General features: G+C 44.9%; 2 protein-coding genes across 2 annotated transcripts in view; one reads left to right on the forward strand and one right to left on the reverse strand.

The window, feature by feature from the left end:
• The first annotated feature begins 2,177 nt into the window (after positions 1 to 2,177).
• Positions 2,178 to 11,555, forward strand: LOC106573058 (CCN family member 3-like). Its single transcript, XM_082959237.1, has 5 exons — positions 2,178 to 2,323; positions 2,449 to 2,677; positions 3,039 to 3,293; positions 4,050 to 4,270; positions 9,071 to 11,555. Exons 1-5 carry the CDS (start codon positions 2,273 to 2,275, stop codon positions 9,362 to 9,364), a joined length of 1,050 nt encoding a protein of 349 aa, XP_082815363.1. The 5' UTR covers positions 2,178 to 2,272; the 3' UTR covers positions 9,365 to 11,555.
• A 2,423-nt stretch (positions 11,556 to 13,978) lies between these two features.
• The window catches only part of LOC106597885 (autotaxin), a 55,498-nt gene continuing 46,832 nt past the window's right edge, over positions 13,979 to 22,644 (reverse strand). Inside the window, exons 23-24 of the mRNA XM_082968538.1 lie at positions 15,267 to 15,433; positions 13,979 to 14,827 (exon numbers count right to left, since the gene is read on the reverse strand). Of these exons, the coding sequence (XP_082824664.1) occupies positions 14,657 to 14,827; positions 15,267 to 15,433 (338 nt within the window). The 3' untranslated portion in view covers positions 13,979 to 14,656. The remainder of the gene's footprint in view (positions 14,828 to 15,266; positions 15,434 to 22,644) is intronic.

Raw genomic sequence — 22,644 nt, forward strand, 5'->3', positions numbered from 1 at the left:
CAAATCCCAACAGTCTATGTGTCAGACAGAGGGGCGTCTAAAGAACATGCCCAGGCTTAACAACACTAGAAGACACTGGGGTGCTGTTTGAGACTCAGACATGGTATTTTAAAACACTGGCAAACACAGTGGTGATGTCACACATGTGGGCTGATTCAGCCAGATGCCTCATTTGTCCTACTTCAGGCAGAGGCCCCCACCACACCATAACTTGTTAGATAAAACCCAGATGGAGTAGCCATCTAAGTTTCCCCCTAGATTTGTAATTATGCAGCCAGCAAACGTTCCAAAGAGAAACCTCTTGCCCACTGACTGCTGACTGACATCTAAGGGACCACCATCGTGGAAGAGGGGCTTTACTGGTTTATCTATTCCGCAGACAAACTAGATTGACCAGTGTGATATCTATTCTGCAGCCAAACTAGATCGACCAGTGTGATATCAATTCTGCAGCCAAACTAGATCGACCAGTGTGATATCAATTCTGCAGCCAAACTAGATCGACCAGTGTGATATCAATTCTGCAGCCAAACTAGATCGACCAGTGTGATATCAATTCTGCAGCCAAACTAGATCGACCAGTGTGCTATCAATTCTGCAGCCAAACTAGATCGACCAGTGTGATATCTATTCCGCAGACAAACTAGATCGACCAGTGTGATATCTATTCTGCAGCCAAACTAGATCGACCAGTGTGATATCAATTCTGCAGTCAAACTAGATCGACCAGTGTGATATCAATTCTGCAGTCAAACTAGATCGACCAGTGTGATATCTATTCTGCAGTCAAACTAGATCGACCAGTGTGATATCTATTCTGCAGCCAAACTAGATCCAGCAGTGTGATATCTATTCTGCAGCCAAACTAGATCGACCAGTGTGATATCTATTCCGCAGACAAACTAGATCGACCAGTGTGATATCTATTCTGCAGCCAAACTAGATCGACCAGTGTGATATCAATTCTGCAGTCAAACTAGATCGACCAGTGTGATATCAATTCTGCAGTCAAACTAGATCGACCAGTGTGATATCAATTCTGCAGCCAAACTAGATCGACCAGTGTGATATCTATTCTGCAGTCAAACTAGATCGACCAGTGTGATATCAATTCTGCAGCCAAACTAGATCGACCAGTGTGATATCAATTCTGCAGCCAAACTAGATCGACCAGTGTGATATCAATTCTGCAGCCAAACTAGATCGACCAGTGTGATATCAATTCTGCAGTCAAACTAGATCGACCAGTGTGATATCAATTCTGCAGTCAAACTAGATCGACCAGTGTGATATCAATTCTGCAGTCAAACTAGATCGACCAGTGTGATATCAATTCTGCAGCCAAACTAGATCGACCAGTGTGATATCAATTCTGCAGTCAAACTAGATCGACCAGTGTGATATCAATTCTGCAGTCAAACTAGATCGACCAGTGTGATATCAATTCTGCAGTCAAACTAGATCGACCAGTGTGATATCAATTCTGCAGTCAAACTAGATCGACCAGTGTGATATCAATTCTGCAGTCAAACTAGATCGACCAGTGTGATATCAATTCTGCAGTCAAACTAGATCGACCAGTGTGATATCAATTCTGCAGCCAAACTAGATCGACCAGTGTGATATCAATTCTGCAGTCAAACTAGATCGACCAGTGTGATATCAATTCTGCAGTCAAACTAGATCGACCAGTGTGATATCAATTCTGCAGTCAAACTAGATCGACCAGTGTGATATAAATTCTGCAGTCAAACTAGATCGACCAGTGTGATATCAATTCTGCAGTCAAACTAGATCTATTTTAATTCCAGAGATGTAATGAGCACAATAATGAAAATCAGGGAACAGAGGAACTAGTTTGAAGTAGGTTCATTTGAATGATCATGAAAAATGTTTATTATTGATATGAATAGCAGCAATAAAACTGTCAAATGAGCTTATGTGTCCTAAATACTAGTAACGTAGCCTTCCTCTGTGTGCGAAGAACTCAGGATCTAACAGGAAAATGTGAGTCTCATCCTGATCCAATCAGATGTCAGAATTCCCAGACTCTACCAGGGCCAGGGGGGTGATCCCTCCATCATCCCCTTCCTCCATCCCTCCTCCTTCCCCTCCTCCATTCCTCCTTCACGCGTCACCGCGTCGTAGACAGGACCGTTATAAATGGCTCTGCACACACTTCTGAAGCACGCCAAAGGGATTTACAGAGCTTCAGCAAGACACAAAGGAGGGAAAATTCTACGAAGAGAAAACTACCTTTCACTGAATCAGGATGTCTAAGCTTGCAGAGAGAACCCTTTTCATTTTCTACATTTCAACACAGGTAAATAAATTCAGTTAACGTTACAGAGTAGGCTCATCCAAACTACATTATGTGAAGAATATGAAAGCAAGGAGCAACAACTTTGAAAAATCACATTTGAACACAGTTTTCCCTTTTTTCCCCAGATTTGCTCCCAGATCTTGGCGCAGGTGTGTCCGACAAGGTGCCTATGTCCGCAGGAGCCTCCGATGTGCGCCCCCAGGGTCCAGTTGATTCTGGATGACTGCGCATGCTGTCTGGTCTGTGCCAGGCAGAAAGGAGAGGTGTGCTCGGAAATAAATCCCTGTGATACACACAGGGGTCTGAACTGCGACTACACGGCCGATGTTCACCAGAGGACAGGTGTCTGTGTCGGTGAGTCATTTGTTAATTATATTGAACAAGTGATGTCCTAGTGTAGGTGTCAGAGCAGGGTAGATTCCCTGGCCTTGTCTCAATTGGATTTGCTCAACTCCTGCGTACATCTCTCCTCTGTACTCTCTCGCCTCCTTTTGAAAAAGGTCAAAGGTAATCGAAGTGTGGCAGCGGGGACCCGCCCCTATCTAAGAGCTATTGATGATGATGATGATGATGATGATGATAACAATTTACATTCATTTGAAGACACAAACACTTAAACATCTGACATTTTGGATTTTATCCAGATATGAGTATTGGAAATTAAAAATGTTAAATAATGATTTGTGCTTTTCTTGTGTCCTCCTCTCTTCCACAGCTCACGAGGGAGACATCTGCCTGTTGGACGGTTCAGTGTACCAGAACGGGGAGACCTTCTTCCCCAGCTGCAAGTACCAGTGCACCTGCAGGGACGGTCAGATCGCCTGCGTGCCGCGCTGTAACCTGGATGTGATGCTGCCGGGCCCTGACTGCCCTCTACCCAGGAAGGTGGCGGTCCCAGGGGAGTGCTGTGAGAAGTGGGTATGTGAGCCCCAACCAGAGGCCAGTGCCCTGGGCAGCTTCGCCATGGCTGGTAAGAACTCAGTCTCTCAACTCAAATAACATTTTATTTGTCACATGCGCTGAATACAACAGGTGAAGGTAGACCTTACAGTGAGATGCTTACTTACAAGCCCTTAACACTTATTTTTCTTAAAACTTCATTGTTGGTTAAGTAAAAAAAATAGATAAGTAAAAAATAACAATTAAATAACAAATAATTCTCTAGTGTACTACATAGGGCATAGGGTTCCATGTGGGACGCAGTTTCTCTCTCTACTTCTCTCTACTTCTGACGTGACTGGTACTCTGGTGCAAGCCACAAAGTCAAGAGACAGATTCTTGCATGCCTCTAGGTTGACCTGGCTGGCTCTGTGTGAAGGGAAATGCCGAATTGCCTCAGAGTACAGAGAGAGACTCACAGAGCAAGTTGACTTATCCCAGGAAGCCTCTGTGTAGACCTCTGTAGCCAAAACATTCCATTTCGTGTTCTCTGGAATGTGATGTACCTTGGATCGTTCTTAATCTGTGATTAATGGACTTTAGGCACATAAAGAAATTGATTCCGATAGAACTGTGAATTGGATTACCTGTATACCGATTATACACCAATGTAGGGGAATCAATTATGCAAACCACACAGATCCCAATACCAGCCTAACATAAGTCTCCTCTTATGCACTTTTGCCCAGTAATTCTTATGTTCATCAATCAATCTAGCGTGCATCTGTATTTCCCATGTCACAACATCTGTCTCATCCGGTGTGTCCCTCCCTGTCCTTCCGTACAGCCTACAGACAGGAGGAGACAGTGGGGATTGACTCGTGGGACCCCAGTACTAACTGCATAGAGCAGACTACGGAGTGGGGCGCCTGCTCTCGGACCTGTGGCATGGGCATCTCCACCCGGGTCACCAACAAGAACCCCCGCTGTGAGATGGTCAAGCAGACGCGTCTGTGCATCGTCAGGCCCTGCGACAAACAGCAGCAGCAGCAGAAGGATGTTGCTAAGGTAGGCTACTCAACCCACTGTCACTGTACTAATACCATCAGCTTCAGCAGAAGGATGTTGCTAAGGTAGGCTACTCAACCCACTGTCACTGTACTAATCCCATCAGCTTCAGCAGAAGGATGTTGCTAAGGTAGGCTACTCAACCCACTGTCACTGTACTAATACCATCAGCTTCAGCAGAAGGATGTTGCTAAGGTAGGCTACTCAACCCACTGTCACTGTACTAATCCCATCAGCTTCAGCAGAAGGATGTTGCTAAGGTAGGCTACTCAACCCACTGTCACTGTAGTAATACCATCAGCTTCAGCAGAAGGATGTTGCTAAGGTAGGCTACTCAACCCACTGTCACTGTACTAATACCATCAGCTTCAGCAGAAGGATGTTGCTAAGGTAGGCTACTCAACCCACTGTCACTGTACTAATACCATCAGCTTCAGCAGAAGGATGTTGCTAAGGTAGGCTACTCAACCCACTGTCACTGTACTAATACCATCAGCTTCAGCAGAAGGATGTTGCTAAGGTAGGCTACTCAACCCACTGTCACTGTACTAATACCATCAGCTTCAGCAGAAGGATGTTGCTAAGGTAGGCTACTCAACCCACTGTCACTGTACTAATACCATCAGCTTCAGCAGATGGATGTTCCTAAGGTAGGCTACTCAACCCACTGTCACTGTACTAATACCATCAGCTTCAGCAGAAGGATGTTGCTAAGGTAGGCTGCTCAACCCACTGTCACTGTACTAATACCATCAGCTTCAGCAGAAGGATGTTGCTAAGGTAGACTACTCAACCCACTGTCACTGTACTAATACCATCAGCTTCAGCAGAAGGATGTTGCTAAGGTAGGCTACTCAACCCACTGTCACTGTACTAATACCATCAGCTTCAGCAGATGGATGTTGCTAAGGTAGGCTACTCAACCCACTGTCACTGTACTAATCCCATCAGCTTCAGCAGAAGGATGTTGCTAAGGTAGGCTACTCAACCCACTGTCACTGTACTAATACCATCAGCTTCAGCAGAAGGATGTTGCTAAGGTAGGCTACTCAACCCACTGTCACTGTACTAATACCATCAGCTTCAGCAGAAGGATGTTGCTAAGGTAGGCTACTCAACCCACTGTCACTGTACTAATACCATCAGCTTCAGCAGAAGGATGTTGCTAAGGTAGGCTACTCAACCCACTGTCACTGTACTAATACCATCAGCTTCAGCAGAAGGATGTCGCTAAGGTAGGCTACTCAACCCACTGTCACTGTACTAATACCATCAGCTTCAGCAGAAGGATGTCGCTAAGGTAGGCTACTCAACCCACTGTCACTGTACTAATACCATCAGCTTCAGCAGAAGGATGTTGCTAAGGTAGGCTACTCAACCCACTGTCACTGTACTAATACCATCAGCTTCAGCAGATGGATGTTGCTAAGGTAGGCTACTCAACCCACTGTCACTGTACTAATACCATCAGCTTCAGCAGAAGGATGTTGCTAAGGTAGGCTACTCAACCCACTGTCACTGTACTAATACCATCAGCTTCAGCAGAAGGATGTTGCTAAGGTAGGCTACTCAACCCACTGTCACTGTACTAATCCCATCAGCTTCAGCAGAAGGATGTTGCTAAGGTAGGCTACTCAACCCACTGTCACTGTACTAATACCATCAGCTTCAGCAGAAGGATGTTGCTAAGGTAGGCTACTCAACCCACTGTCACTGTACTAATACCATCAGCTTCAGCAGAAGGATGTTGCTAAGGTAGGCTGCTCAACCCACTGTCACTGTACTAATACCATCAGCTTCAGCAGAAGGATGTTGCTAAGGTAGGCTACTCAACCCACTGTCACTGTACTAATACCATCAGCTTCAGCAGAAGGATGTTGCTAAGGTAGGCTACTCAACCCACTGTCACTGTACTAATACCATCAGCTTCAGCAGAAGGATGTTGCTAAGGTAGGCTACTCAACCCACTGTCACTGTACTAATCCCATCAGCTTCAGCAGAAGGATGTTGCTAAGGTAGGCTACTCAACCCACTGTCACTGTACTAATACCATCAGCTTCAGCAGAAGGATGTTGCTAAGGTAGGCTACTCAACCCACTGTCACTGTACTAATACCATCAGCTTCAGCAGAAGGATGTTGCTAAGGTAGGCTACTCAACCCACTGTCACTGTACTAATACCATCAGCTTCAGCAGAAGGATGTTGCTAAGGTAGGCTACTCAACCCACTGTCACTGTACTAATACCATCAGCTTCAGCAGAAGGATGTTGCTAAGGTAGGCTACTCAACCCACTGTCACTGTACTAATACCATCAGCTTCAGCAGAAGGATGTTGCTAAGGTAGGCTACTCAACCCACTGTCACTGTACTAATACCATCAGCTTCAGCAGAAGGATGTTGCTAAGGTAGGCTACTCAACCCACTGTCACTGTACTAATACCATCAGCTTCAGCAGAAGGATGTTGCTAAGGTAGGCTACTCAACCCACTGTCACTGTACTAATACCATCAGCTTCAGCAGAAGGATGTTGCTAAGGTAGGCTACTCAACCCACTGTCACTGTACTAATCCCATCAGCTTCAGCAGAAGGATGTTGCTAAGGTAGGCTACTCAACCCACTGTCACTGTACTAATACCATCAGCTTCAGCAGAAGGATGTTGCTAAGGTAGGCTACTCAACCCACTGTCACTGTACTAATACCATCAGCTTCAGCAGAAGGATGTTGCTAAGGTAGGCTACTCAACCCACTGTCACTGTACTAATACCATCAGCTTCAGCAGAAGGATGTTGCTAAGGTAGGCTACTCAACCCACTGTCACTGTACTAATACCATCAGCTTCAGCAGAAGGATGTTGCTAAGGTAGGCTACTCAACCCACTGTCACTGTACTAATACCATCAGCTTCAGCAGAAGGATGTTGCTAAGGTAGGCTACTCAACCCACTGTCACTGTACTAATACCATCAGCTTCAGCAGAAGGATGTTGCTAAGGTAGGCTACTCAACCCACTGTCACTGTACTAATACCATCAGCTTCAGCAGAAGGATGTTGCTAAGGTAGGCTACTCAACCCACTGTCACTGTACTAATACCATCAGCTTCAGCAGAAGGATGTTGCTAAGGTAGGCTACTCAACCCACTGTCACTGTACTAATCCCATCAGCTTCAGCAGAAGGATGTTGCTAAGGTAGGCTACTCAACCCACTGTCACTGTACTAATCCCATCAGCTTCAGCAGAAGGATGTTGCTAAGGTAGGCTACTCAACCCACTGTCACTGTACTAATACCATCAGCTTCAGCAGAAGGATGTTGCTAAGGTAGGCTACTCAACCCACTGTCACTGTACTAATACCATCAGCTTCAGCAGAAGGATGTTGCTAAGGTAGGCTACTCAACCCACTGTCACTGTACTAATACCATCAGCTTCAGCAGAAGGATGTTGCTAAGGTAGGCTACTCAACCCACTGTCACTGTACTAATACCATCAGCTTCAGCAGAAGGATGTTGCTAAGGTAGGCTACTCAACCCACTGTCACTGTACTAATACCATCAGCTTCAGCAGAAGGATGTTGCTAAGGTAGGCTACTCAACCCACTGTCACTGTACTAATACCATCAGCTTCAGCAGAAGGATGTTGCTAAGGTAGGCTACTCAACCCACTGTCACTGTACTAATACCATCAGCTTCAGCAGAAGGATGTTGCTAAGGTAGGCTACTCAACCCACTGTCACTGTACTAATACCATCAGCTTCAGCAGATGGATGTTGCTAAGGTAGGCTACTCAACCCACTGTCACTGTACTAATCCCATCAGCTTCAGCAGAAGGATGTTGCTAAGGTAGGCTACTCAACCCACTGTCACTGTACTAATACCATCAGCTTCAGCAGAAGGATGTTGCTAAGGTAGGCTACTCAACCCACTGTCACTGTACTAATACCATCAGCTTCAGCAGAAGGATGTTGCTAAGGTAGGCTACTCAACCCACTGTCACTGTACTAATACCATCAGCTTCAGCAGAAGGATGTTGCTAAGGTAGGCTACTCAACCCACTGTCACTGTACTAATCCCATCAGCTTCAGCAGAAGGATGTTGCTAAGGTAGGCTACTCAACCCACTGTCACTGTACTAATCCCATCAGCTTCAGCAGAAGGATGTTGCTAAGGTAGGCTACTCAACCCACTGTCACTGTACTAATACCATCAGCTTCAGCAGAAGGATGTTGCTAAGGTAGGCTACTCAACCCACTGTCACTGTACTAATCCCATCAGCTTCAGCAGAAGGATGTTGCTAAGGTAGGCTACTCAACCCACTGTCACTGTACTAATACCATCAGCTTCAGCAGAAGGATGTTGCTAAGGTAGGCTACTCAACCCACTGTCACTGTACTAATACCATCAGCTTCAGCAGAAGGATGTTGCTAAGGTAGGCTACTCAACCCACTGTCACTGTACTAATACCATCAGCTTCAGCAGAAGGATGTTGCTAAGGTAGGCTACTCAACCCACTGTCACTGTACTAATACCATCAGCTTCAGCAGAAGGATGTTGCTAAGGTAGGCTACTCAACCCACTGTCACTGTACTAATCCCATCAGCTTCAGCAGAAGGATGTTGCTAAGGTAGGCTAGAATAGAAGTTCAAGAATAGAAGTTCAAGTTCAATATGTTGTTTTTTTTCGCCATTCGGACTAAATGCATTGCAAATCTTTCGACTAACAAAACTCACAAGAGCTCTGACAAAATACATGAAAGAAGTATTTCAGTGTTTCACCAACTGACAATCATTTCCCCCTCTAAATCCTCAGAGAGGAAGCAAGTGCCTGAGGATGAAGAAGGCGGTGAAACCCATCCGGTTCAGCTATAAGAACTGCACCAGCGTCCTGACCTACAAGCCCCGGTACTGTGGTGTGTGTACGGACGGGCGCTGCTGCACCCCCCACAGCACCGAGACAGTGCAGGTGGACTTCCAGTGTGCTCGGGGTAAAGCCATCAAGAAAGCCGTGATGTTCATCAACACCTGCGCCTGCCACTACCACTGTCCCAGAGACAACGCTGTGTATCAGCCATCAGACCTGGTCTACAGCGGTTACAGGTTATAACACTGTCCCAGAGACAACGCTGTGTATCAGCCATCAGACCTGGTCTACAGCGGTTACAGGTTATAACACTGTCCCAGAGACAACGCTGTGTATCAGCCGTCAGACCTGGTCTACAGCGGTTACAGGTTATAACACTGTCCCAGAGACAACGCTGTGTATCAGCCATCAGACCTGGTCTACAGCGGTTACAGGTTATAACACTGTCCCAGAGACAACGCTGTGTATCAGCCATCAGACCTGGTCTACAGCGGTTACAGGTTATAACACTGTCCCAGGGACAATGCTGTGTATCAGCCATCAGACCTGGTCTACAGCGGTTACAGGTTATAACACTGTCCCAGGGACAACGCTGTAGTCAGGTGACTCTACACGTTCATGACTCTAAATGTTCTTGACAACATATCCCTGAAGGTGTATGGTTGGTCTCAGGAGGCAGAATCTCAATTGCATACTTATCGCGTCCTCTCTCCTCACCTCCTTCTCAAAACCCATTTCATGAGAAAGCCAGATGTCCCTCCCTTCTGACATTCTTTTCCAATGGGTTTTGAGAAGGAGGCGAGGAGAGAGGGCGCGAGGAGAGAGGGCGTGAGGAGAGAGGAAAGAGGACGCGAGGAGTATGTAATTGAGATTCTCACAGTCAGCACTTAGCTACCTTTACAGAATGGATGAGCATGCATTCTGCATCTGATATAACGGGAAACGTTGTGCTTTAGTGTATCACAACAACAGAGTTTTCCTTTTCTGCTTACTGCAAACGGTCTCAGTGATCATACACAGCTCCTGGGTCAGTTTTAGACAGCCTCTGACTCAAACGGCCTCAGTGATCATACACAGCTCCTGGGTCAGTTTTAGACAGCCTCTGACTCAAACGGTCTCAGTGATCATACACAGCTCCTGGGTCAGTTTTAGACAGCCTCTGACTCAAACGGTCTCAGTGATCATACACAGCTCCTGGGTCAGTTTTAGACAGCCTCTGACTCAAACGGCCTCAGTGATCATACACAGCTCCTGGGTCAGTTTTAGACAGCCTCTGACTCAAACGGTCTCAGTGATCATACACAGCTCCTGGGTCAGTTTTAGACAGCCTCTGACTGTCCCAGAGGTATTTCCGAAATAGCGGTTAGGCTACCTACAATCGTTTCAAGTGCAATGTATGCACGTCCAACAGTTTTCCAGCTGCACGTCACAAACAAATGTCTCATGAAAGCAACACCTGCTCACTGTTGTATTTGTTCTGGTGAAAACCTGTGTTTCTATTCCCCTCATTCCACTGACCTTTGACCTTTTAGATGTTTGCAGACTCTTGCCCTCTCCCAGGCTCTCCAGTCAACCTGGTCTTGGCCCACACAACAGTCATGTCGACAGCCAGGTCAAAGGTTGTTCTCATAATGTACTGCCGCTTTCTACAGCCAGCCTGTAAGTCTCCGCTCTTGGACCTCTAGCCCCGCCCCGTACACTTCAGACCTGGGTCAAATACATGTGTCAAATACTTGAGATGATTTAACTTGACCAGTGTGCAGGCTGTGGGTTGAGTTGGCAGTTTATGAGACTATTCCATTGGTTCCATTGTACAGGGCAAGCTAAGTCAAGTGCAACTCCAAAGTCTTTGGCATATATATGTCACCCAGTTCTGGTATACTGTCATTGACTGCAATGCAATGTAGATTCTCCTAAAACAGGATGTTAATTTTCTACTCCTCTACGGTCTCTTCCAAAGGCTTGTATCCAGTCGTCTCTTGTAGAAAGATACAAGTTATGTAAATACTTTACTGTATAGTTGGCACGAGCGTGTATTAAATACACAGTGTCTGTATGTCTTTGTAAACCTAATGTAAATATGAATTCTATATAGTGTCTGTATGTCTTTGTAAACCAAATGTAAATATGAATTCTATATAGTGTCTGTATGTCTTTGTAAACCAAATGTAAATATGAATTCTATATAGTGTCTGTATGTCTTTGTAAACCAAATGTAAATATGAATTCTATATAGTGTCTGTATGTCTTTGTAAACCTAATGTAAATATGAATTCTATATTGTGTCTGTATGTCTTTATAAACCAAATGTAAATATGAATTCTATATAGTGTCTGTACGTCTACTCTGGTTGTGTTTTGCCCAGCCTTTTCGGTCATTATAATAATACTGTACTTACTCATGATTTGACATTAAATATGTATATTTTCTATAACTTCTGATTTGTTTCTCTTTATTCCAACCATCATGATATACTGTGTAGATAGATTGATGGACAACAGTTGATGTACATTAAATTGACCACCTTTCATATAAGGTTAATGCATAGTTTAGTGACAACCCGTCGAATGAATGCGACATAACATGCTTTATGACTATTAGAGACTATGGTGCGTTCTAACTTCCAACACTCGCTTCTTTTACTAGTCAGTGAAGTTACTGAACGCTCAAAACTCTCCCAGAACTGGTGCATAAAACCACGATACAGCAAACAGCGACACCTTGTGGGATATTTAACAAGTGCAGGAAAGAAAAAGGAACCATGACCTGTATTGTTATTCTTATCCAGAGTAAAAGTTAGCCATGACCATAACTGCAGAGTCCCTGGTCGGCACACTGTCCTCTCTTGGTGGTCTGTCGCGCTAACTGGAAAAGTACAGCACGTCACACTTCAGCTCCAATAGAAGCGTCGCGTTGCCGTCCGCGTCGTGTCAATGTGACGTTCTACCTGCTACACACAGCACGTTGATTTGGGAGCGGAGAATAGCAGAGGGGAAGAGCGTCTTTATTCTAGTTTCCCCTACTGCACTGTACCATATTCATCTATTATTCGTAAGTACAATAGCTGTTAGCCCAGTTTTCCGCATGTACTCATTAAATTGTTGCTAGTGTTGTTCTAAATGATACTCAAATTACACACGTTGCTTTTGTTTACATTGTGAACATAGGTAGTCAGTGTAGCTAGTTAACTAACAGTAGTCGCTTCTTGACTTCATAAATCTTAGTAAAATAACCAGTGTTGTATAGCCGAGGCCAAATGCAACCAAAATTAACTTTATTTCAATTCACAAGATAGAATTAACATGCGCGTCAACCATCAATAATTGGACGCTGCCATTGCCCGCAACACGGGCAGTGAAACAGCTTTCATTTCAAAGGAAGCATTTCCCCAATGGCTGATTGCAATGCTGGACGCCCAATGGCTATAGTGTAGCAGGACCATTAGTATGAGTGACCGTTCATAAACAAAGACAAATCGGGTCTTATTCCCTATATAATCCCTATGGGCCCTGGTCAAAAGTATGCACCATGGCTGCGTTTACACAGGCAGCCTAATTCTGAATTTTGATCAATCAGAACACCTCTGAAAAAGATCTGATGTGATTGTTTTAAAGACCAAATAGTGGGGGAAAAATATCAGAATTGAGCTGCCTGTGTAAACGCAGCCTATGTAGAGAATATATTACCATTCAGGACGTACAGTACACAGGGTGTCCAGTCATTTACAGGCAGCCAGCTGGTAAAATACATTTTCTCTTGTCTCTCGCACTGAGATAAATTAGTGAGAAAACTACAGTATATCATCACTGTAGTGTTGAGACAGACTGGTGTTTGCAGTGTAATCAGATGTGCCTCGATTCAAACCTTTATTGTACGTCCACTGAGCTTAGCAGGTTTGAGTCAGACCAGATGCACTTCCTAGATTTCATCCTTGGAAGAATGTTGTAGGTAGGCATTTCTGTAGTGTGTAGACTACAAGTTAAAAGCCTGTCAGTATCTCTTGCCATTAAAATTAAAAAAAAGTAACCTTTATTTAACTAGGCAAGGCAGTTAATAGCAAATTCTTATTTACAATCACGGCCGGTTGTAATACATAAAGCCTGGATTCTAACCAGGGTTTCTGTAATGACACATTAGAGCCCGTCACTAAACCCATTTAAACACATTTCTTACTGAAATGAAATCTCCCAACGACAGGAACATTAGAGCCTGTCACTAAACCCATTTAAACACATTTCTTACTGAAATGAAATCTCCCAACGACAGGAACATTAGAGCCCATCACTAAACCCATTTAAACACATTTCTTACTGAAATGAAATCTCCCAACGACAGGAACATTACAGCCCATCACTAAACCCATTTAAACACATTTCTTACTGAAATGAAATCTCCCAACGACAGGAACATTAGAGCCCATCACTAAACCCATTTCTTACTGAAATGAAATCTCCCAACGACAGGAACATTAGAGCCCGTCACTAAACCCATTTAAACACATTTCTTACTGAAATGAAATCTCCCAACGACAGGAACATTACAGCCCATCACTAAACCCATTTAAACACATTTCTTACTGAAATGAAATCTCCCAACGACAGGAACATTAGAGCCCATCACTAAACCCATTTAAACACATTTCTTACTGAAATGAAATCTCCCAACGACAGGAACATTAGAGCCCGTCACTAAACCCATTTAAACCCATTTCTTACTGAAATGAAATCTCCCAACGACAGGAACAGGCTCTATTGATTGACTCATTTTGTTGGCGTTAAATCAAACCTACAATGCTGAGCAGCAATGACCTCTGACCTTGCTGCCAACTTCCCCGTTACACCGCGATGACAGACGAGGTAGTACAAAAAGGTTTATTGGATTAAAACATTAGGCATAAATAAGTTGATCACACAGCTGTCCGGTACATATTTAAAAGGATATCATTATATTGTTCACAGTACAGACAGAGCTTATTATTATTAACACAGTACTCTCAGCCATCACCAGCAAGACATTCATCACAAACACCACACACACACACACACCACATTATCAATACAAGTAACAACAAATAAGGAAATTCAATTCATGCTTGTTAATCATCAAAAGAAAGGGACAGGAAATGTGTTACATTACAGAGGAACAGAACAGCCATGAATAAACATTTAGAATAACACGTGAAAAAACAAAACACGACATATTCAAAAATATACACTAGACCATCGGAGCTGTGGTGGACACAGGAGAGGGTAGACAGACAGGAGAGGGTAGACAGACAGGAGAGGGTAGACAGACAGGAGAGGGTAGACAGACAGGAGAGGGTAGACAGACAGGAGAGGGTAGACAGACAGGAGAGGGTAGACAGACAGGAGAGGGTAGGCAGACAGGAGAGGGTAGGCAGACAGGAGAGGGTAGGCAGACAGGAGAGGGTAGGCAGACAGGAGAGGGTAGGCAGACAGGAGAGGGTAGACAGACAGGAGAGGGTAGACAGACAGGAGAGGGTAGACAGACAGGAGAGGGTAGGTAGACAGTGGTTTAGATCTCACTCTCATACGTGTGCATGTGAGTCTTCAGTGAGAGGATTTCAGGGTAACTCCGGCTAGTCCGGCGGTAGAAGTCCAGGCCCGTGAGGATCTCTACGTCTCGGACCCGGGCCGTGTGCAGCTTCATCAGATCCTCCACCCACTTAGACTCCTCCTCAGAGCTCTGGGGGGACGAAGACAACATCACACAACGTCAGCTACCTGCACATTTCATGATGCTCTGAGATCTCAATTCAATGGGCTTTATTGGCATGGGAAACATATGTTTACATTGCCAAAGCAAGTGAAATAGATAAGTGAAATGAACAGTAAACATTACAAGTTTCAAAGGAATAGACACGTTTCAAATGTCATATGTCTATATACAGTGTAACAATGTGCAAATAAATCAACATAAATATGGGTTGTATTTACAATGGTGTTTATTCTTCACTGGTTGCCCTTTTCTTGTCTCTCTCTCTCACAATTTCTTTCTCTCTCTGTGTGTGTGTGTGAGGCAATAGCACCCTATTCCCTACACAATACACTACCTTTGATCAGAGCCCTATGTAGTACACTATATCGGTGTTAGGGCGCCATTTTGGACGTAACCAGGGACTCACATTGCAGCTCTCGTCGTTGTCTGAGCGGTGTGGTAGGATGAAGGCAGAGCTGCTAAGAGGTCCAGAACAGATATCCTCAGCCTGGGTGAAGTCCAGACAACTGGTTATCACACAGTAGTAGTGGGTTGGGATGGGCCCTGAACCACTTCCATACCTGTAGACAAATACATGTGAAGATCACCAAAGGAGGTTGAATATTTGTTCATGGTAGACTGTATGTAGCCAGAGGACAGTCAGTAACTATGAGACAGCATAGTCCCACAGACAGAGAACACACATTCTATCACATAAAGGCTCAATGTGAGGTTCAGTGACATTATGACGGTGACGATTGAATAGAGACAGAAGTACAGATCTTTTTTACCAACAGATTTTAGCCACTAGGTGGCTCTACAACTACATTTTACATTTTGCTGGATCATTTCCATGACAATACACTTTATTTGCCTCTTTTTGATGAATGAGTAAAATACGAAATACAATATTGGCCTTGTGCAGGAAAGGAAAGAGAAATGACTGTTCCAAATAATTCTGATGTAAAACGAGGTTGGGTCTGACTTCCCATTGAGAAGTACAGTCGTGGCCAAAAGTTTTGAGAATGACACAAATATTAATTTCCACAAAGTTTGCTGTTCAGTGTCTTTAGATATTTTTGTCAGATGTTACTATGGGATACTGAAGTATAATTACAAGCATTTCATAAGTGTCAAAGGCTTTTATTGACAATTACATGAAGTTGATGCAAAGACTCAATATTTGCACTGTTGACCCTTCTTTTTCAAGACCTCTGCAATCTGCCCTGGCATGCTGTCAATTAACTTCTGGGCCACATCCTGACTGATGGCAGCCCATTCTTGCATAATCAATGCTTGGAGTTTGTCAGAATGTGTGGGTTTTTGTTTGTCCACCCGCCTCTTGAGGATTGACCACAAGTTCTCAATGGGATTAAGGTCTGGGGAGTTTCCTGGCCATGGACCCAAAATATCGATGTTTTGTTCCACGAGCCACTTAGTTATCACTTTTGCCTTATGGCAAGGTGCTCCATCATGCTGGAAAAGGCATTGTTCGTCACCAAACTGTTCCTGGATGGTTGGGAGAAGTTGCTCTCAGAGGATGTGTAGGTACCATTCTTTGTTCATGGCTGTGTTCTTAGGCAAAATTGTGAGTGAGCCCACTCCCTTGGCTGAGAAGCAACCCCACACATGAATGGTCTCAGGATGCTTTACTGTTGGCATGACACAGGACTGATGGTAGTGCTCACCTTGTCTTCTCCGGACAAGCTTTTTCCGGATGCCCCAAACAATCGGAAAGGGTTCATTAGAGAAAATGACTTTACCCCAGTCCTCAGCAGTCCAATCCCTGTACCTTTTGCAGAATATCAGTCTGTCCCTGATGTTTTTCCTGGAGAGAAGTGGCTTCTTTGCTGCCCTTCTTGACACCAGGCCATCCTCCAAAAGTCTTCACCTCACTGTGCGTGCAGATGCACTCACACCTGCCTGCTGCCATTCCTGAGCAAGCTCTGTACTGGTGGTGCCCCGATCCCGCAGCTGAATCAACTTTAGGAGATGGTCCTGGCGCTTGTTGGACTTTCTTGGGCGCCCTGAAGCCTTCTTCACAACAATTGAACCGCTCTCCTTGAAGTTCTTGATGATCCGATAAATGGTTGCCCTTTTTGTGCAACGCAATGATGACAGCACGTGTTTCCTTGCAGGTAACCATGGTTGACAGAGGAAGAACAATGATTCCAAGCACCACCCTCCTTTTGAAGCTTCCATTCTGTTATTCAAACTCAATCAGCATGACAGAGTGATCTCCAGCCTTGTCCTCGTCAACACTCACACCTGTGTTAACGAGAGAATCACTGACATGATGTCAGCTGGTCCTTTTGTGGCAGGGCTGAAATGCAGTGGAAATGTTTTTTGGGTGGATTCAGTTCATTTGCATGGCAAAGAGGGACTTTGCAATTAATTGCAATTCACCTGATCACTCTTCATAACATTCATGAGTATATGAAAATTGCCATCATACAAACTGAGGCAGCAGACTTTATGAAAATTAATATTTGTGTATCATTCTCAAAACTTTTGTCCACGACTGTACAGTACTATGCAGTATTGTGGATGCTTCCCAATTTAAATCCTATTCCTTTTAAAACCTCTTAAGGATCGGACACTTTTTTTTTCAATTTTCGTCTAAAATGACATACCCAAATCTAACTGCCTGTAGCTCAGGACCTGAAGCAAGGATATGCATATTCTTGATACCATTTGAAAGGAAACACTTTGAAGTTTGTGTAAATGTGAAATGAATGTAGGAGAATATAACATGTTAGATCTGGTAAAAGATAATACAAAGAAAAAAACATGCGTTTTTTTGTTCCGTCATTCTTTGAAATGCAAGAGAAAGGCCACAATGTATTACTGCAGTTTAGGCGCCAATTTAGATTTTGACCACTAGATGGCAGCAGTGTATGTGCAAAGTTTTAGACTGATTCAAGGACTGTTCAAAATGTTGTATCAAATCTGCCCAAATCTGCCTAATTTGTTTGCTACATTTTCAAGTATATAACTGTGCACTCTCCTCAAACAATAGCATGGTATTCTTTCACTGTAATAGCTACTGTAAATTGGACAATGCAGTTAGATTAACAAGAATTTAAACTTTCTGCCAGTATAAGACATGTCTATGTCCTGGGAAATTTTCTTGTTACTTGCAATGTACTGGATCAGCTCTACACCCCTGTATGTTTAGGGCTGTGAGACAGACTGGATCAGCTCTACACCCCTGTATGTTTAGGGCTGTGAGGACAGACTGGATCAGCTCTACACCCCTGTATATTTAGGGCTGTGAGGACAGACTGGATCAGTTCTACACCCCTGTATATTTAGGGCTGTGAGGACAGACTGGATTCAGCTCTACACCCCTGTATGTTTAGGGCTGTGAGGACAGACTGGATCAGCTCTACACCCCTGTATGTTTAGGGCTGTGAGGACAGACTGGATCAGCTCTACACCCCTGTATGTTTAGGGCTGTGAGGACAGACTGGATCAGCTCTACACCCCTGTATGTTTAGGGCTGTGAGGACAGACTGGATCAGCTCTAACACCCCTGTATGTTTAGGGCTGTGAGGACAGACTGGATCAGCTCTCCACCCCTGTATGTTTAGGGCTGTGAGGACAGACTGGATCAGCTCTACACCCCTGTATGTTTAGGGCTGTGAGGACAGACTGGATCAGCTCTACACCCCTGTATGTTTAGGGCTGTGAGGACAGACTGGATCAGCTCTACACCCCTGTATGTTTAGGGCTGTGAGGACAGACTGGATCAGCTCTACACCCCCTGTATGTTTAGGGCTGTGAGGACAGACTGGATCAGCTCTCCACCCCTGTATATTTAGGGCTGTGAGGACAGACTGGATCAGACTCTACACCCCTGTATGTATAGGGCTGTGAGGACAGACTGGATCAGCTCTACACCCCTGTATGTTTAGGGCTGTGAGGACAGACTGGATCAGTTCTACACCCCTGTATATTTAGGGCTGTGAGGACAGACTGGATCAGACCTACACCCCTGTATGTTTAGGGCTGTGAGGACAGACTGGATCAGCTCTACACCCCTGTATGTTTAGGGCTGTGAGGACAGACTGGATCAGCTCTACACCCCTGTATGTTTAGGGCTGTGAGGACAGACTGGATCAGCTCTACACCCCTGTATGTTTAGGGCTGTGAGGACAGACTGGATCAGCTCTACACCCCTGTATGTATAGGGCTGTGAGGACAGACTGGATCAGTTCTACACCCCTGTATGTATAGGGCTGTGAGGACAGACTGGATACACCCCTGTTTTGTATTTCTTTACACTACAGTCAGTCTATTCTGGAATGGCCAGATCAAAAGAAGGTGATGACTGGCTTAGACCCAACAAACCTTGATAAAGCTTTCAGTAATACCCCCAAAAACATCTAAAGCTTTCAGTGATACCCAACAACCCTTTAAAGCTACCCAGTCAGAAAAACATCTCCTAACCATGAGGAAACCACGACATCTACCCAGTCAGGAAAACATCCCCTAACCATGAGGAAACCACCACATCTACCCAGTCAGGAAAACATCTCCTAACCATGAGGAAACCACATCTACCCAGTCAGGAAAACATCTCCTAACCATGAGGAAACCACGACATCTACCCAGTCAGGAAAACATCCCCTAACCATGAGGAAACCACATCTACCCAGTCAGGAAAACATCCCCTAACCATGAGGAAACCACAACATCTACCCAGTCAGGAAAACATCCCCTAACCATGAGGAAACCACCACATCTACCCAGTCAGGAAAACATCCCCTAACCATGAGGAAACCACATCTACCCAGTCAGGAAAACATCCCCTAACCATGAGGAAACCACATCTACCCAGTCAGGAAAACATCCCCTAACCATGAGGAAACCACCACATCTACCCAGTCAGGAAAACATCCCCTAACCATGAGGAAACCACATCTACCCAGTCAGGAAAACATCCCCTAACCATGAGGAAACCACAACATCTACCCAGTCAGGAAAACATCTCCTAACCATGAGGAAACCACGACATCTACCCAGTCAGGAAAACATCTCCTAACCATGAGGAAACCACGACATCTACCCAGTCAGGAAAACATCCCCTAACCATGAGGAAACCACAACATCTACCCAGTCAGGAAAACATCCCCTAACCATGAGGAAACCACAACATCTACCCAGTCAGGAAAACATCCCCTAACCATGAGGAAACCACGACATCTACCCAGTCAGGAAAATATCCCCTAACCATGACGAAACCACGACATCTACCCAGTCAGGAAAACATCCCCTAACCATGAGGAAACCACGACATCTACCCAGTCAGGAAAACATCCCCTAACCATGAGGAAACCCACATCTACCCAGTCAGGAAAACATCCCCTAACCATGAGGAAACCACATCTACCCAGTCAGGAAAACATCCCCTAACCATGAGGAAACCACATCTACCCAGTCAGGAAAACATCCCCTAACCATGAGGAAACCACACATCTACCCAGTCAGGAAAACATCCCCTAACCATGAGGAAACCACGACATCTACCCAGTCAGGAAAACATCTCCTAACCATGAGGAAACCACAACATCTACCCAGTCAGGAAAACATCCCCTAACCATGAGGAAACCACACATCTACCCAGTCAGGAAAACATCCCCTAACCATGAGGAAACCACGACATCTACCCAGTCAGGAAAACATCTCCTAACCATGAGGAAACCACATCTACCCAGTCAGGAAAACATCTCCTAACCATGAGGAAACCCACATCTACCCAGTCAGGAAAACATCCCCTAACCATGAGGAAACCACGACATCTACCCAGTCAGGAAAACATCCCCTAACCATGAGGAAACCACAACATCTACCCAGTCAGGAAAACATCCCCTAACCATGAGGAAACCACGACATCTACCCAGTCAGGAAAACATCCCCTAACCATGAGGAAACCACATCTACCCAGTCAGGAAAACATCTCCTAACCATGAGGAAACCACGACATCTACCCAGTCAGGAAAACATCTCCTAACCATGAGGAAACCACATCTACCCAGTCAGGAAAACATCTCCTAACCATGAGGAAACCACACATCTACCCAGTCAGGAAAACATCTCCTAACCATGAGGAAACCACATCTACCCAGTCAGGAAAACATCCCCTAACCATGAGGAAACCACCACATCTACCCAGTCAGGAAAACATCCCCTAACCATGAGGAAACCACATCTACCCAGTCAGGAAAACATCTCCTAACCATGAGGAAACCACGACATCTACCCAGTCAGGAAAACATCCCCTAACCATGAGGAAACCACGACATCTACCCAGTCAGGAAAACATCTCCTAACCATGAGGAAACCACATCTACCCAGTCAGGAAAACATCCCCTAACCATGAGGAAACCACGACATCTACCCAGTCAGGAAAACATCCCCTAACCATGAGGAAACCACATCTACCCAGTCAGGAAAACATCCCCTAACCATGAGGAAACCACATCTACCCAGTCAGGAAAACATCTCCTAACCATGAGGAAACCACGACATCTACCCAGTCAGGAAAACATCCCCTAACCATGAGGAAACCACAACATCTACCCAGTCAGGAAAACATCCCCTAACCATGAGGAAACCACAACATCTACCCAGTCAGGAAACATCCCCTAACCATGAGGAAACCACGACATCTACCCAGTCAGGAAAATATCCCCTAACCATGACGAAACCACGACATCTACCCAGTCAGGAAAACATCCCCTAACCATGAGGAAACCACGACATCTACCCAGTCAGGAAAACATCCCCTAACCATGAGGAAACCACATCTACCCAGTCAGGAAAACATCTCCTAACCATGAGGAAACCACATCTACCCAGTCAGGAAAACATCTCCTAACCATGAGGAAACCACATCTACCCAGTCAGGAAAACATCCCCTAACCATGAGGAAACCACATCTACCCAGTCAGGAAAACATCCCCTAACCATGAGGAAACCACGACATCTACCCAGTCAGGAAAACATCTCCTAACCATGAGGAAACCACATCTACCCAGTCAGGAAAACATCCCCTAACCATGAGGAAACCACGACATCTACCCAGTCAGGAAAACATCTCCTAACCATGAGGAAACCACATCTACCCAGTCAGGAAAACATCTCCTAACCATGAGGAAACCACCACATCTACCCAGTCAGGAAAACATCCCCTAACCATGAGGAAACCACGACATCTACCCAGTCAGGAAAACATCCCCTAACCATGAGGAAACCACGACATCTACCCAGTCAGGAAAACATCCCCTAACCATGAGGAAACCACGACATCTACCCAGTCAGGAAAACATCCCCTAACCATGAGGAAACCACGACATCTACCCAGTCAGGAAAACATCTCCTAACCATGAGGAAACCACATCTACCCAGTCAGGAAAACATCTCCTAACCATGAGGAAACCACATCTACCCAGTCAGGAAAACATCCCCTAACCATGAGGAAACCACACATCTACCCAGTCAGGAAAACATCCCCTAACCATGAGGAAACCACATCTACCCAGTCAGGAAAACATCTCCTAACCATGAGGAAACCACGACATCTACCCAGTCAGGAAAACATCCCCTAACCATGAGGAAACCACGACATCTACCCAGTCAGGAAAACATCTCCTAACCATGAGGAAACCACATCTACCCAGTCAGGAAAACATCCCCTAACCATGAGGAAACCACGACATCTACCCAGTCAGAAAACATCTCCTAACCATGAGGAAACCACATCTACCCAGTCAGGAAAACATCTCCTAACCATGAGGAAA

Source organism: Salmo salar, chromosome 02, assembly GCF_965601325.2.
Source record: "Salmo salar chromosome 02, fSalSal1, whole genome shotgun sequence".
In the NCBI taxonomy this organism is placed as follows: Eukaryota; Metazoa; Chordata; class Actinopteri; order Salmoniformes; family Salmonidae; genus Salmo; species Salmo salar.